Genomic DNA, 14,714 nt, shown 5'->3' on the forward strand with positions numbered 1-14,714 from the left:
CCTGCCCCAGGGCTGGCACGGCCTTGGGAGGGGACACGGGAGCATCCACAGGGGTGGGGGACCAACCTTGGGGAGGATGAGGGTCTCCAGTGCAGGGTGAGGGGCAGGACAGTCAGCAGGGATGGGATAGGGATGGGAACAGAGAGAGGAATGGAGATGAGAATGGGTTTGGAGACAGGGATGGGACAGGGAGGGGAGTAGGGACAGGGATAGGAATAGGGATGGAGATGCGAATGGGGATGGGGACAGGGATGGGATGCGGAGGGGAGCGGGGACAGGGATGAGGACGGGCGCGGGCAGGGCTCAGTGTCAGGGTCCAAGCCACTGACAGAGGACGTGGTTCGGAGCCGGGGCTGCCGCGAGCGGCGGGTGCGGAACCGGGGCCGGGGCCGTCAGGGGAGGGCGAACAAAGCGGCGGTGCCGGGCGGGCGGGCGGGCGGGGAGGGGCGGGTGCGGGGCCCTCCCCGCCGCGGGGCGCGGGCGGAGATAAAAGCGGGGCGGCGGCGGCGGCGCGGGCAGAGCAGCGGAGCGGGCACGATGCGGCTCGGCGGGGCGGCGCTGCTGCTGTGCGCGGCGGGGCTGGCCGTGGCCCCCGCGCCGGGAGCCGCACCGGGGGCTGGGGCTGAGCGGCGGGCGGCGGCGGGGCCCGCGCGGGAGCGGAGGGCACAGTTCGCCTCCTGGGACGAGGTGAACGTGCTGGCACACGGGCTGCTGCAGCTCGGGCACGGCCTGAAGGAGCACGTGGAGCGCACCAAGGGGCAGCTGCGGGAGCTGGGCGGGCGGCTGAGCGCCCACAACAGCTCCCTGGGGCGGCTGCTGCGGCAGGCGCGGGAGGCGCAGGAGCGCGGGGAGCGGCTGCGGGGCAGCGTGCGGGAGCTGGAGGGCCGCGGCCGGCAGCTGCTCAACCTCTCCGAGGCGCTGCGGCAGCGGCTGGAGGAGGTGGCTGCTGACAAGGACGCGATCCAGGGGCGGCTGGAGCGGCTGGAGGGTCGGGTCCGACTGGCGCTGCAGGCGCGGCCGGCCGGGAACCAGAGCACCCGGGACCTGGGGGCGCTGCAGGTGAGCGCGGGGGGCATCGGCATCCAACGGGGGAGCGGGATGAAGGGGACCGGACCCGCACCGGCATCCAGCGGGGGAGCGGGAGTGGTGGGCACTGGCACTGACTGAGGAGCGGGATAAGGGAACCCGCCCCTCTCGGGGGCACCGGCACCGACCAGGGGAGCGGGGCGGATGGGGGACCGGACCGGCACCGAGCGGGTGGAGCAGGGTGCGGGAGACTCACCCACCCTCCCCCGGCACCGACCAGGGGAGCGGGATGGAGCGGACGCGACGCGACCCTGCCACCAGCACCGACCTGAAGAGCTTTGGCGGCGGGGCAGCCCCGGACACGACCTAATCTGGAGCACCGGGAGCGTCCTCGGGGAAGACCGATGCGGGACAGGGAGCAGTGGGCTGGGATCAGCTTCAGGAGAGGGGAGGGAGTCCTGGGGACACCGGCAGCACTCTCCCGGGAGTCTGGTATGGCCAGAGCTTCCCGGAGCTACGGGATTCACCTGGCTCTTCCCCCTGTAGACCCTGATGGACGCTCAGAACCTGCGGATTGAGGAGCTCCTGCAGAAAATCAAGCAGCAACAATACAAGCTGGACAAGCAGAACCTGCAGATTAAAAGCCTGCAGAGCAAGGTGAGCCCCATCCTGCTCTGCAGCCCCCAGCCTGGCCCCACACGCTGTGGGGACCCTGGTGTTGTGCCCCTGCTGTCCCAGCTCCCTGGCTCTGGGGACCTCACAGGGGCCACAGCCTTGTGCTGCAATGTTGATGTGAGGGTAGCAACCTGCAAGCTTCCCGGGAGTTTGCATGGAGCAATAAGGGGAATTGGTGGGTGGGAACAGCCTTCCTGGGCTCTACCTTTGTGTTCATCTGCAGGATAAACTCACTTGCATGGGTGTGAAAACCCACAGTCATCTCTGGCTTTGCCAGGAGCGGGTGTCTCCTATTCCTCGAGGTTTCTGGGCAAGCTGAGCCCCAGCTCTGGCCACAGGGAGCGGCTGGCATGCAGCCGACCAGCTCCCCTGAGTAACAGCCTGGAAAATGAGCTGAGATAAAACTGTTCTCACTTGTGCATTTATTTTTTTTTTTTTTTAGGTCAATCTACTAATCCCCCTACATCACAACAAAACACAGTCTCCAAAGTGGAAGATAAATCTGAAGAAGAGCCTCAACCTCACCAGCCAGAACCAGAATGGCAGCGGGGAGCCTGTGCCAGCGCAGAGTGAGTATCTGCCCCTGCCACCCTGCTCATCTGCGCCAAAGCAAACCTGCAGCAATTACAACTCTTTGGAAACAAAAGTTTCACTTGTCTTGAGCCAGGATGTGAGATTTGCTTAAAAAACTAGAGGTTGGGAGTACGGCCAGTGTGTGGGGTTTTGGAGCACAGGCAGAATCCTTGCATTCTGGGCCAGTGTTAGTCCAGTAGGAATTTAAGGATATAAGAGGCTTTTTTCCTGCCCTGTGCAGGAATGCAGTGGGGAGCGGGTAGAGCCTGTGAGCAGGTATTTGTCAAAGAGGATTGGCAGGTGGAGGGTGAATGAGGCAGGAGAGGAGGGTCTCAGTTCCTTGGAGTTAACTCTTGTTCACCTGCTCACACTTCACCCAGGCAGGATCTGCTTCTCTGTCTGTGGGAGGAGAGGAGGGTTAGGGAGCCCTGGGTGGAGAGGAGAGATGCATACTTGTGTGTCCCTCTCCCATGGCTCGTATTTAGAGCTTGTACGCGAAAGACAAGTGCCCCAGCTTGCACTGTGCTTAGCAGAAGGTGCTGAGCTGCAGTGGGTGCTCCCAGTATAGGAAATGTGCACCAGAACAGGCGAGTGGATGCTGCACCTGCAGCTCCTGGCTCTGCCTGGAGCATCCTCTCTGCTGGTGGCAGGGCTGGAGGGGCTCCTGCAGAGCAAAGGGTAGCAGAGTGGGTGTCGCAGCTGCAGCGTGTCCTGCAGCCTCCCTCCAGACAGGAACTGGTGTCCCCACAGGGTTTGCTGGCCGGGAGCAGCTGCTGTCATGTTGTGTCAGCTGAATCACGGTGCTGGCTCTGCCTGTGCAGCTGTCTGGGGATGTTCAGCAGGAGCAAAACAAACCAGGCAGGGTGAGGAGTCACGGGGAATTCCTGGCCAGGGCCTGAAGCAGGGATAGTATGGGAAAACACATGGTAATTTGTCTGTGGACCTCAGAGCTGTCACTGTTGTGCCTGAAGGCTGGGTGGGAAGAACAAAGGGCTGTAGAATCGATGCAGACAAGAGAAAAGGTGGGATGTGGTGCTCTGACCTCCTCCTGGTGCTCAGCTCAGTGGGGCTGTGCGGGGTCTCCCTTGGTCAGAGCAGCACTACTGAGCAGAAAACTCTCAGAACTCCTCTCCCTATTCTTTTCCCAGCTCTGCTTTGTCACTTGCCTGTAGGTTGTGTCATAGAATTGTTTGGGTGGCAAGGGACCTTCAGGGGTCATCTAGTCCAGCCTCCAGCTCCACTCTCAGGCTATGCTGAAAGCGGGGTGCAGGAAGATGGGTTGAGGTCTTTGCTACTTACTGGTGGCAGATGTAGGCTGTGCTGGCTACAGAAATGTTTGTGATGCACGGTGGGAGGCAGCAAGGGCCCACAGTTCCCAGGGATGCTGTGAGTATTCAGCACCTTCCAGTGCTGAGCTGTCCCTGATGAGGAGACCCTGGGCATCCCCAGCACCCTGGGCATTCCAACTCCCTCCCGCCAAGCCGTGAGCTTCCCCTTCTCTTACCTAATCCTTGTTGTTGGTATCACTCACAGAAAACAAATCAGCTTCCTTTCATTGGCAAGTCAACTGAGTTTTCTGGCAAATCTTAAAGCACACAGGCCGGCCCGTGCCCTCTGCCTGGGGGCTTTTGGCCGCTCCCAGAGCGGGAGGGTGCTGGGGAGGCTTGTGCCGGCAGCTCCCGGGCTTTTGTCGGCAGACCCCACTGCCCTGGGGAGCGGCGATGAACTCCACCAGCAGCCCTTGCAGAAAGACCCTTTTATTTGCATCCAGCCAACACAAGTTTTTTCAGGACAGGGCTGGCGTGGGGCCAAGCATGTGAAAGTTGAAGGCTCGGAGCTGCCTGGAGAGTGAGAGGTTTAATCGCTTGCAGAAAGAGGATCACGTCTTTGGGCAGAGCTGTGCTTGCTGGCAGCCGGCCGAGTAGGGGAAAGGTAGAGCCCTGCTCATGCTCCCCCCGTGGTGCTGAGACTCCAAAATAATGGGGTGGAGTTGGGGAGGGAGAGGGGGAGGCGATGCAGGCAGCTCCAGGCATGCTCTGCCATCCCTGAGGATGGATGTTTATCCCAGGTTAGTGACCTCCCCCTCCACCCTTGTCACAGCTGCAAATCCTGTTGGGTGAACACAGAGCCTGGGGCAGCTCCAACCTTGTTGTGTTGCTCGGCTAAGTAAAGGGGGAGGGAAAAGAAAACAGAGGAGCAACCAGGAGGGCTTGTTGTTCTACTGGTGCCGTTCGGATGTGCAACATGAACTGGAACTAACGAGTGTGTTCCTCAAACAAAAAGACTGAGCGGAGGCTGTTCAAGCAGCTGCATCTCACTCAGCTGCTGGAGAGTCCCTGCGGCATCAGGAGAGCAGGGATCGAGTGCAGGGAGTGCATCCAGGGCCCAGAAATGAGAAACAGGCAGGAATGGGTTTGGCTTCTGCACGGTGAGACCACTAATCATCTGCGTGGCACCTTCCCATCGATGCTGGAAGATGCAGTGGGAGAGGAGACGAGGAGCTGGGTGAGCCCAGCACCCTCCTGCACCTCCCTGCTGATGCCCATGTGAGCGGGGACTTCTGGCTGGGGATTCCTTCCCCTGAGCCTTGTTTGCTTCCCTGCTCACATTCATCCAGAGAAGGGGGATACTGGGAATGCACTTGGCCCTGGCAGTGCTGGAGGCTCTGTGTGGTTTTGATCCTTCCTGCAAAACACCCTCAGTCCCTGTGCCTGTGGGCTCAGGGTAGGGCTGGGGCCACACGCTTGTCCCGTGGTGCACTGATGGTGGCACCAGTCCTGCATGGGCTGTTTTTGCTCTTGGCAGCTCAAAGGCCCCATTTTCTCCCCTCCATCTGGCCCCAGGGAAGCCCCTGGCTGTTGGGGGAGGCCCCTGTCCTCGCTGCTGCTCTGGATTGTGGTGTCAGCCCTGACCCCTGGGCAGCTACCACGAGGGGACTCCCGTGGGGGGGCTGTGGCAGTGGCCAGCACTCCAGCACAGCCCAGGGCTTGTCTTGAGGTTTCTTCACTCTGTCTTGGGGTCATGCTGGCAGCAGCTGTGAGCCACCACAACCCACCAACCCTGGTGCAGGGAGAACAGGCCCCCTTTGTCTGGGGGTGAGGGGGGCACCTGTCCCTGCTGACAAAGAGCCCCTTGACTGCTCAGCAGCCTGGGGCTGAAATCTCTGCACATCCTTCTGTGGCCTTTTGACTCTGGTGTTGTAACAGGTTCCCTGCTTCCCGTCTCTCCCAAGTGCTGCGGGCGGTGGTTCTGGATGGACTTTTATCAGTGCTGTTGAAATGGTGCTTTGCTGGCAGCTCCGGGCAAAGTCCCCACAGGGCAGAAGGAGTGGTAGGGGCCCAACCGGCCTGGGGACGGAGGGGACAAGCTGGGGGGTGGCTTCACCCTGGGCAATCCACTCAGGCAATGAACTGGTGCTCCCAGAGTCCACCCACTCCTTCCCTGCCCTGGTCAGTGTGTCTCGGAAAAAGGGTCACTCCAGCCTGGCTCTGTGCCAACTGCTGGCAGGTTGCCCAGTGGGATGTCTGGCTGGGGCCACCACAGTCACTGGGAGGAGGAGGTCATGTGCTGGAGATGCTCAGGTGCCTTCCTGATGTCAGGACTTGGGGTTTCTTTCTGCCCCCAAGGCCCCTTGAGCCTCCTTCAGCCATGGGGTGGGATGGGGATGCTTGGCCCTGGCGTTACTCTGGCCCAGCTGGGGAGGGAGCTGGGAAGCATCCCGGTCCCTCCTCGATGGGAGCCCTGCTCTCCAGCCGAGGTGACCCCAGCCTGGCCCAGTGCCTGGCTTCTGCCTTGGATGGAAGCCCAAGGAACTCTGTTTGGATAAATGGGAAGATGTGTGGAGTCACAGTGTTTAAAGATGCTGAAGTTGGGGGCCATCGTCCCCAGCGCGTGTCCAGAGCTGGCTGGCCGGGCTCGGGGCCAGGGCTGTGAGCGCCGGGGCCATGGCAGGAGTGACCTGCTGAGGCAGTGGGGCTTGGGGCCATCTAACCAGTTGCTGTTTCCTTCCCCTGCAGAGCTCCCCGAGGGTTGCCACCAGCTCTTCCTGGCTGGGCAGCAAAGCAGTGGCGTTTTCCAGGTGCAGCCCGTGGGATCCCAGCCCTTCAAGGTCTACTGCGACATGACCGCAGGTAAGGCCGGGTGGGTGCCCCACTGGGCTTGGCAGGGTCCTCTTGAAGGGGTGACCCCACATGACTGTGTGTTCCCTGCCCACAGAGGGTGGCTGGACAGTGATCCAGAGGCGCATGGATGGGTCCGTGGACTTCGACCAGCTGTGGGATGCCTACAAGAATGGCTTTGGAGACCTCCATGGTAGGTGGATGATGGTGTCCATCTTCTCATTGCACCATAAGGGGCAGCTCAGCAAAAGTTATTCCCCTTGCTGGCCCCTGGGGCTCTCTGTGCTGGAGAGGGGGGACACTGCTTGCAGGGTGGAGATCCTTGATCTTCCTGCTGTGTCCTGCAGGTGCCAGACAGTGATTCAAACAGTGCAGTGTCCTGGGTTGTCCCTGTTTGGAGCCTGCCCACGTGCCTGCTTTGCACAGCACGTTTTGTGTTCCTGCAGCCAATGCCAGTGGGTCTTATTTCAGGTGACTTCTGGCTGGGCCTGGAAAAGATACATCACCTTGTCCAAGAGGGAAAATACAACCTCCTGATTGAGCTGGAAGACTGGGAGGGTAATTCACAAGTGGTTCAGTTTGTCTTCAGCCTTGGTGGGGAGAGCACAGCCTACATGCTCAGCCTGCTGGGGCCTCTGACTGGAGAGCTGGAAAATGCCATCGGGGACTTCAGGCAGCTGCCCTTCTCCACTCGGGACCGTGACCACGACCTCAAAGCTGACACAAACTGTGCCAAACACCTCTCAGGTCAGTACAAGCTTTTCTATTCCAGTGATGTGCACTTCCCTGTCAGCTCTCCACTGTCTGGTGGTGGCTGAGAGGGACAGGGGCCCTGTGGCACTGGACCCCTGTGGTGTTGAGCCTGTCTCATCCCCAGCTTCCCTGGGACAGCTGCATCCTTGGGAGGAGCTGTGTAGGGAACCAGGGGGGAGCCTGACAGTGGGGAGGAAGGGGTTCATGATTCAGGTCTTGGCCCAAGCATCTGTCCTTGCAACAGCTTTGCTGGCTGCCACCTTGCTTGGAACCCTTTTAAAGTAGAGCAGAGACTTCCCACCTGAGATGGGGCCGGTGAAGGGTTTGAGAGGGTTTTGCACACAAGAGGGAGGAGCAGGGGTTTGCAGATGCATCCTGAAGTCATACAGGATCTGTAAAAGGTTTCCCAGTGCAGGAGATGCCTCGACTGTGCTCGAGGTGGGGTGGTCTTGTAAGATCCTGAAGCCCTGCAAACATGGGGGAATTGGGGGCAAGAGCTGCTTGGGTTTGTTTTCTGTCTGGAATTGCTGTGGGTTGAAGTTGCCTGTGTTGCCTTGGTAGGTGGCTGGTGGTTCAGCACCTGTGGCCATGCCAACCTCAATGGGAAGTATTTCCGCTCCATCCCCCGCCAGAGGCACGAGCGCAAGCAGGGCATCTTCTGGAAGACATGGAAGGGCAGGTACTACCCACTGAAGTCAACTGTCATGAAGATCCAACCTGCAGCACTGGAAGGAGAACCCTAACGCTGCTGCTTGAGACTTGACCTTCTTTGTGGAGCATGGACCTGAGCTCCATCACTTGGTGTTTACAGAGAACAATCCCCTCCCTGCCAAGTCCCCCAAGATCTCCCTGGGTGAGCAGCCCTTGAGTGGCACGACACAGCTCCTTGCTATAGGTAAAACAGCTCCATGTTGCCAAAACCCCTGGATGGGAACTCTCAAACCTGAAGAGGAGCCACCAGCAGGGAGATCAACCTCCAGAGCATGCACGGGGGTCTTCTGACCTGCCACGTGCTGCTGCCGCAAGTTCAAGTTTGTCTGGTGCTTTTTTATGTCCTGTCTTAACATTTCTGTACTTTTTCGATGCCCTGTGGCGGGGGCAAGGGGAGCACACGGAGTGTCTCACTGCCCTGGGCCCCAGTGCTGGGTACGGAGCCTCACTGTGTCCCATCCTTCCCTCTTGTTCCCAAATGGTGTCCCACGCACCCTCCTGTGAGAGCCCTGGAGCCTCTGTCCCCTGTCAGGGCTGGGGCAGTGAGCCTTGGGCAGCTCCCCCTGTGCAGCCCCTGCCCTGCTGAGCTGCAGGGTTTGGTGGGGGATCTGAGGGTCACCTTTGCAGAAGGAGACCCAGGCTCATTTGCCTTCCCTCTGAAGACCTGTGTTTCTGGCTGTGCTGGAATTTGCCAGGAGCTGGGAAAACCACTTCCCGCTCTGAGGATGATGGGTGGGATCCTGCAGCTGCTTGTGTGAGGGCCAGGTCCTGGGGGGCTGTGTCTGGAGCCTACTGGGGAGGGGTAGGAGGAGCAGTGGGACAGCACAGGTACAGAGCAGTGACTGTCCCTGGGCAGGACACTGTCACTGTCAGCCCCCTGAACCTGGGGGCTGCCTCCTCCCACCACACACCTCGTGCTTTGCAGAGGGAGTGGTGCTGTCCCACGTGTGTGTCCCAGCACTAAAAGGCCAGGGGACAGCAGCATTCCTCTGCAAAAGCCACAGCTCATCAGGTGAGTACCCTGATGTGTGGCATCACCTCTGCCTTTCGGGGTGGATGTTTGGGGAAAGGTGGCCAAAACAGGTCCCCAGAAACTGTTACGGGCCAAGCTGCAGTCTTGGGGCTTCCCAAGCATCCTGCCCTATTGAAGTCATATTGACTACTGTGCTAGAGCTCCTAGCTGCTAAATACTGTACAGAGTTGTACGTAGGATGTTGGATCCTGTTGATGAATTCCTTGTTTTAATTTGTTTCCATATTTAAATGCAGTGTTAATAACAATGTGGTGTAATTTATAAATGTTGATGCTGAAAAGAAAAGCAAGTGTAGTTTGTGTATTTTAAACTTTTTTTTTGTACTAAAATATCTTTTCTGAAGATGTCTTTTAATAAAAACAAGCCTGTAACTGTCCTGCCTGGATTATTTGCCTCGTGGTTTACCTGGGGCAGGGGTGTGGGAGCATTGTGAGGGCTCTGCTTTCCGAAACTTCCCTTACTGGAAGTGTGACTGAGGCACTCTGCTCCCTTCGGGCCTCCATTTTCAGCTGCAGCTGAAACCTCTGAGGTAAATCCCTGCTATAGTGCCCAGCAGCAGTTTTCAGTCTGTTTGAAGTTTATGGAGTTCTAAATGTCTTTTCTTTCTGGAAATCAGGCCTTGCAGCAGCAACTTTATAACTGATGATGAGCTGGATTTCCTTGTTCCCTCCTGGCAGACCTTTGCAGCAGGGGGATATTCCTCCTAGGTGGCTGGAAAAGCCTGTGGCCAGTCTTTGAAAATGAGCAGAGGCTGAGGTCTGGATGATCCAGATAAAGTCAGAGTTGATCAGGACAAGCCCCAGTAAGCAGCAGCCTTTTACCTGCTCATACCACACCTGTGTCCAGGCATCTCCAACAGCCTTTATAGTAACTTCTGGGGGCTGATTACAGATGTAGGAATGAAATGAACTGGAGATGGTGCAGCAGCCTTGAAGATGATGGGAGTAAATTCCAGCAGTGCTCACAATGCCAAATAGATATCTTTTCCAGCTCCCATATACTGGAGTTGGAGAAAACCAAGGAAAGGAGACAAAAATTGCTCATTGCAGGAAGAAGAGTTGAGGCTGCTCTAGTCCTCTGAGCAGCTCCATAAATACCTGATGTACCTAAATGTGGCCCCAGCTCCTCTGTCTGTCCTGCTTCCCTGGGGGAAATCCCAGGGTTAATGATAGCCCCAAGCACAACTGTGCAAGCAGCCCATTATACCCAGCTCTGTGCTGTCTGTCTGCTCACTCCTGCATTCACAAATACATTTTTAATATTCCATTTGCTTAATTCAAAACTTGCCTAGTCCCTGAGTGCCCCAGCAGATACTGGGGCGTGTTTTAGCCTGGATGCTGAAGTGATGAGACTGAGGTAGTTTTTTTATGCATCAAATAGCTGGTGAAGGAGCTCTCCTCCGTTTGCTCGTTGCCAGGTTTTTCTGGCAGTCTGGGGTTTGCTTCCTAGTGACGCCTTTGATCTACAGGAGGTGCCGGTGGCCAGTGCAGAGGGTACCAGAGGCCACCCGGGCTTGATAAATGCCCAGATCTTGCCTATCCCAGGGATCACAGCTGCTGCTTTCCTGCGTGTCTCAGTCTTGCCTGTTCTGCTGCAAAGCCTCCACATCCCATGAGTGTCAGTGCTGCCCCAGGCCTGGATCGCGTGGCATTCCGGGGCCCTTTCAAGGTCCCTCTGCAGAAGCAGCCAGTTATGGCTCTCTGTTTTCATCCGAAACCCCTCTGGAATCCTCCAGCTCCTTCGTTTCTGACAACAGCTGGAGAGCAGCTCGTGGCAGCGTCTGGAAGTGCCGCGGGGCTCCCTCCAGCGACCGCGGGAGAGCCGGCACTGCCGGAGCGGGGGTACCGAGCGCTGCTGCTCCCAAAACCGGCCCTGCTTCCTGCTCTGGCCGGGCCCTGCTGCTCCAGCAGCTCCTGGGATGGGCCACCCAGGGCTTCGAGACCACCCCAGCAAAACCCCGGCGGCAGCGGGCAGAGAGAACGCTGCTCGCTCTGTCAGCGTGGAGGGGCCGTGCCCGAGGTGGGGATGGGATAAAGCCGAAGGCTGCGGGCTCTGGACTCGGTGGGATGGGGCTTTGGGGAGCAGCAGCACTGCGGGACAGCCTGGGCTATACTCCAGGGGGTGGCTCGGGGCTGGCCTGTGCCTCAGCAGAAGCAAAGTGACCCGGGATTCTCACAGGGCTTTGGTAGATCAAGGCAGCGTTTCACATCAGGTACCAGTGTCCCAGCCCAGCTGTGTTTGTGTCCCCAAAAAATGAGGACAGCCCTGACCTGCTGCACAGAGCTCCCTCTGAACAGCAGGAACAACTGGTGGGAGACTCAACGGTGGGGCCTTGAGCCCTTTTTTATTTAACAGGGGAATCCAAATCTCTCTTTGGCAAAAAGGGAAGGTGTTTGTGTGTACACAGAGCTGCACCAGCTTAGATGGCACTGAGGTGCTGGGATGGGTAAGCCAGAGGCATCACCCTGAGCCCCCTGCAGTGGCAGTGCACCTCAACTAAACAAAAAAGGCAAATTGGCAAAGCCCCACCGGGATCTGAAACCTGCCACACAGCCATGGAACAGCACACTGAGAGAAAGAGACGAGTTCTTCACCCACCAACACTCTCCAGGCACTTCCAGCCCAGCACTCAGCCTCACCAGCACCAGCAAGGGTCACATTATCAAAGCTGGCCTGGCTCCAAAGCCTCTGGGTGCCTGCCAGACATTGGGGTGCCAGGATTCTCCCAGTCCTGTCAGCAACTTCAGCTCTTCCAGTACAGCTCAGGAACACCGAGCACAAATTGAGCTTCTCGTGAATGTATCTGGCAGGACTCTGCACCCTCACCTTTACCAGGGACACCTCCCAAGCACAGTGTTCTGGGGTGGCTCCTTGAGGGTACTCATGGACACCAATGAGATCTCAGTAAGAGAGCAGGAAGAGAAAATCCTGGCTCAAGTATCCCAGGCAGGCAGCTGCATCCTGGGACACTGCAGGGGCTGAGGCTCCCAGGACAAACTGCAGCACCTTAGGTGACCATTTTGAGCAAGTTTTTATTAAAAAACCCAGTTTATTTATTAAAAAAGGTTTTTCTATAACAAGTTCTATTAAAAAGGAAAGCAGATGGCATAGTCCTGACAGCTCTTCAGCCGAGTTAAGAAACTATTTGGGGCTTTCAGGACCCCTGCTGCCTGTTGAGGACTACTCTCAGTGCAGGTGGCTCAGTGTGTGGCTGCAGTGGGAGCTGCAGGGTGTGCCCAGGGTGTGTGGGGGGCATGGGGGACCCCTGTTGTGTCACTGGAGCTGCTGTGAAGGGATTTCAGTCCCAGCAGTGACAGTCTGGGGTAGTGGTGCCAGTGGGATCCCCAGAGTGGCATCACCGGTCAGCCTCTGGCATGATGTGCCTCTGTGGCTCTGATGGTTGCCCAGTTTGAAAGGCCAGATTTGACAGACTCTCAAACTATTTATGAGCAGGATGGCTCAACAGAAAAAAAGAGACAAGGGCAAAAGTGGGAGGCAACTCAAAATGATGATGGAATATGGTCAGCCGGGGAAAAACTGATTCTTCCAGAGAAATATTTAGTAACTATGGTGAGAGGCTTTCGGGATAAAGCCCATGGAGGGACGAGGCAATAGCCAGCCAAGCACAGAGAGCGTGGGCAGCTCCAGGAATTTACACCACTGCAAAATGAATTACTAACAGCTGCCCAGCTTACCCAAAGTTCTTAAGTAACAGGAACTCAGAGTTAGGAAGGCAATCACGAGCCTACTGCCCTTTCCAGCAGCTGCACAGAGACTGCAGACATGTCACCTCTGGCTGGGGACAAGCATTTGCTGGTGAGAGTAGATCAGCTGCCAGGCTGGGCAGAAGGAAGGGCAGACACAGGAGGAGCAGTAAAGACCTGGCTAAAGGAGGTTATACCTGATGTGGGGTTCCACAGCTGACTGAGACAGAGAGAGGTGCTCATTTTATAGCAAGTGTAATCCATCAGCAGTGCAAGTCTTTGGGGATAGAGAGGAAATTACACACACCACATCACCCACAATCTTCAGGACAGGTAGAGAAAATTAATAACATGTTGAAAGAAAAGGTAGTGAAAATATGCACATACACTGATCTGAAATGGCCAGAGGGCCAAGGGATCCTGGCCTGGCTCAGGAAGTGTGTGGCAGCAGGAGCAGGGCAGGGATTCTTGGCCTGCACTCAGCACTGGTGAGGCCACCCCTGGAGTGCTGTGTCCAGCTCTGGGGCCCTCAGGTCAAGAAGGACATGGAGGGGCTGAGGCAGGGGCAGAGAAGAGCAAGGAGGCTGGGGAAGGGACTGGAGCAAAAGTGCTGGGAGGAGAGGCTGAGGGAGCCGGAGTTGTTTAGGCTGGAGCAAAGGAGGCTCAGGGAGACCTCAGCACTCTCTGCAACTCCCTAACAGGAGAGTGGAGCCTGGTGGGGGTCAGGCTCCTCTCTCAGGCGGCCAGAGACAGGACAAGAGGACATAGGCTGCACCAGCAGAGGTTTAGGCTAGACATTAGGAGGAATTTCCTCACAGAAAGGGTGATTAGACATTGCACTGAGCTGCTCAGAGAGGTGGTGGAGTCATCATCCTTGGAGGTGTTTAAGAAAAGACTGGACTTGGCACTTCATGCCATGGTCTAGTTGACACAGAGATGTGTGTCACACAGGTTGGACTCAGTGAAAGATTTCCTCCCCACTCCTCCAGCAGTCACTGTCTGCCACAGAAGAACAACTGCCCCAACCCATTGCTAAGCTGGAGCTGGAATCTTCCCTAGACCACTGGTTCTATGAATTTTTGGCTTTCCTTCCCTTCTGCTTCCATTGTCTGATATGCAGCTTGGACACCTGATACCCAGCAGTGGGCTTGCAGTGTGTTTGCAGCATGTTGGTTCTCAGAGACCAGGCCATCAACAGCCTGGCTGTCACTGAGCTGGACACCCTGCCGAGCTGGGGCACTGTCAGTCTGGCTGCTGCCCCCTCGCTGCCCCCACTCATCTATTATCACTTGCTTTTGGGAAATGGGACCCCTTGGACACCATGATCCCACCTGCCCAGGGTGTTCAGGTGTCTGGGGGAAGCTGAGGGCAGCCCGGAGGGGCTGAACCTCTCCCCACCCTGACATCGCTCCCGCTCTGAGCATCTCCCAAGGTCCGAAGGCAACCTTTTCGTCCCCCACGTCTCAGCCTCGCTGCTGCTCCTCTGTGATACTGGAGACCCAGTAATCCTTTAGTCGGATAAACACTCCTCGGGGGAGGAAAGTAGGGCAGACGTGCCGTGCTGAGCACAGCCCGGAAAGTGAGAAACACCGAGCAGAGCGGCTTCCCAGCACATCACAGAGGGAAGGAGGGAGGCGGCAGCTTCCCCCCGTCAGGATGTGTCCCACCACAGATCACAGGGGTCAGGGCAGTGACGGGCTCGGTGTGCACAGGTCACCAGGAGGGGGGTCCCCAAGGCGGCGGGGACACCGCGGGGCTCCCCGAGCGGCTCCGTGAGGCTGGTCCCGCATCCTGACCGCGCTCCAGGGATGAGCCGCTGCTGTCGGGAAGGCGAAGGGTGTCCCACGGGCCCTGGGCTGTGGCCACTGCTCCGCTCGGGAAATCGCCTCAAGCCGTGCCAGGGAAAAGAAGGGCAAATGTTCCCCTGGAGCAATTGTGTCACCGCGCGGGGATGTTTTTGCCAGAACAGCCTTTTCGGCCGGTGTTTGGTAGGAAGGTGAGGCCGGGAGCGCGGGGCAGGGAGCGGCCCCAGAGGGAAGCCTCGACCACCCCCGCCTGCTGTGCTGCGCCGACCCCCGGGCCGGGCTCCCCCACCCCGAGATAACACCCCCCATCCCCCAG

General features: G+C 57.8%; 1 protein-coding gene across 1 annotated transcript; it reads left to right on the forward strand.

The window, feature by feature from the left end:
• The first annotated feature begins 537 nt into the window (after positions 1 to 537).
• On the forward strand, positions 538 to 9,256 carry ANGPTL4 (angiopoietin like 4). Its single transcript, XM_050321306.1, has 7 exons — positions 538 to 1,059; positions 1,573 to 1,683; positions 2,144 to 2,270; positions 6,291 to 6,404; positions 6,490 to 6,585; positions 6,864 to 7,139; positions 7,707 to 9,256. Exons 1-7 carry the CDS (start codon positions 538 to 540, stop codon positions 7,886 to 7,888), a joined length of 1,428 nt encoding a protein of 475 aa, XP_050177263.1. The 3' UTR covers positions 7,889 to 9,256.
• Positions 9,257 to 14,714: the final 5,458 nt, after the last annotated feature.

This window comes from Myiozetetes cayanensis, unplaced genomic scaffold (assembly GCF_022539395.1).
Source record: "Myiozetetes cayanensis isolate MyiCay16 unplaced genomic scaffold, myiCay2020 scf26, whole genome shotgun sequence".
Taxonomy (NCBI): Eukaryota; Metazoa; Chordata; class Aves; order Passeriformes; family Tyrannidae; genus Myiozetetes; species Myiozetetes cayanensis.

Coding starts and splice junctions, on each gene's coding strand:
- ANGPTL4 (XM_050321306.1), top strand. CDS start 538: ATGCGGCTCGGCGGGGCGGCGCTGCTGCTGTGCGCGGCGGGGCTGGCC. Junction 1,684..2,143: donor TTAAAAGCCTGCAGAGCAAG/GTGAGCCCCATC, acceptor TTTTTTTTTTAG/GTCAATCTACTAATCCCCCT. Junction 6,405..6,489: donor CTACTGCGACATGACCGCAG/GTAAGGCCGGGT, acceptor CCCTGCCCACAG/AGGGTGGCTGGACAGTGATC.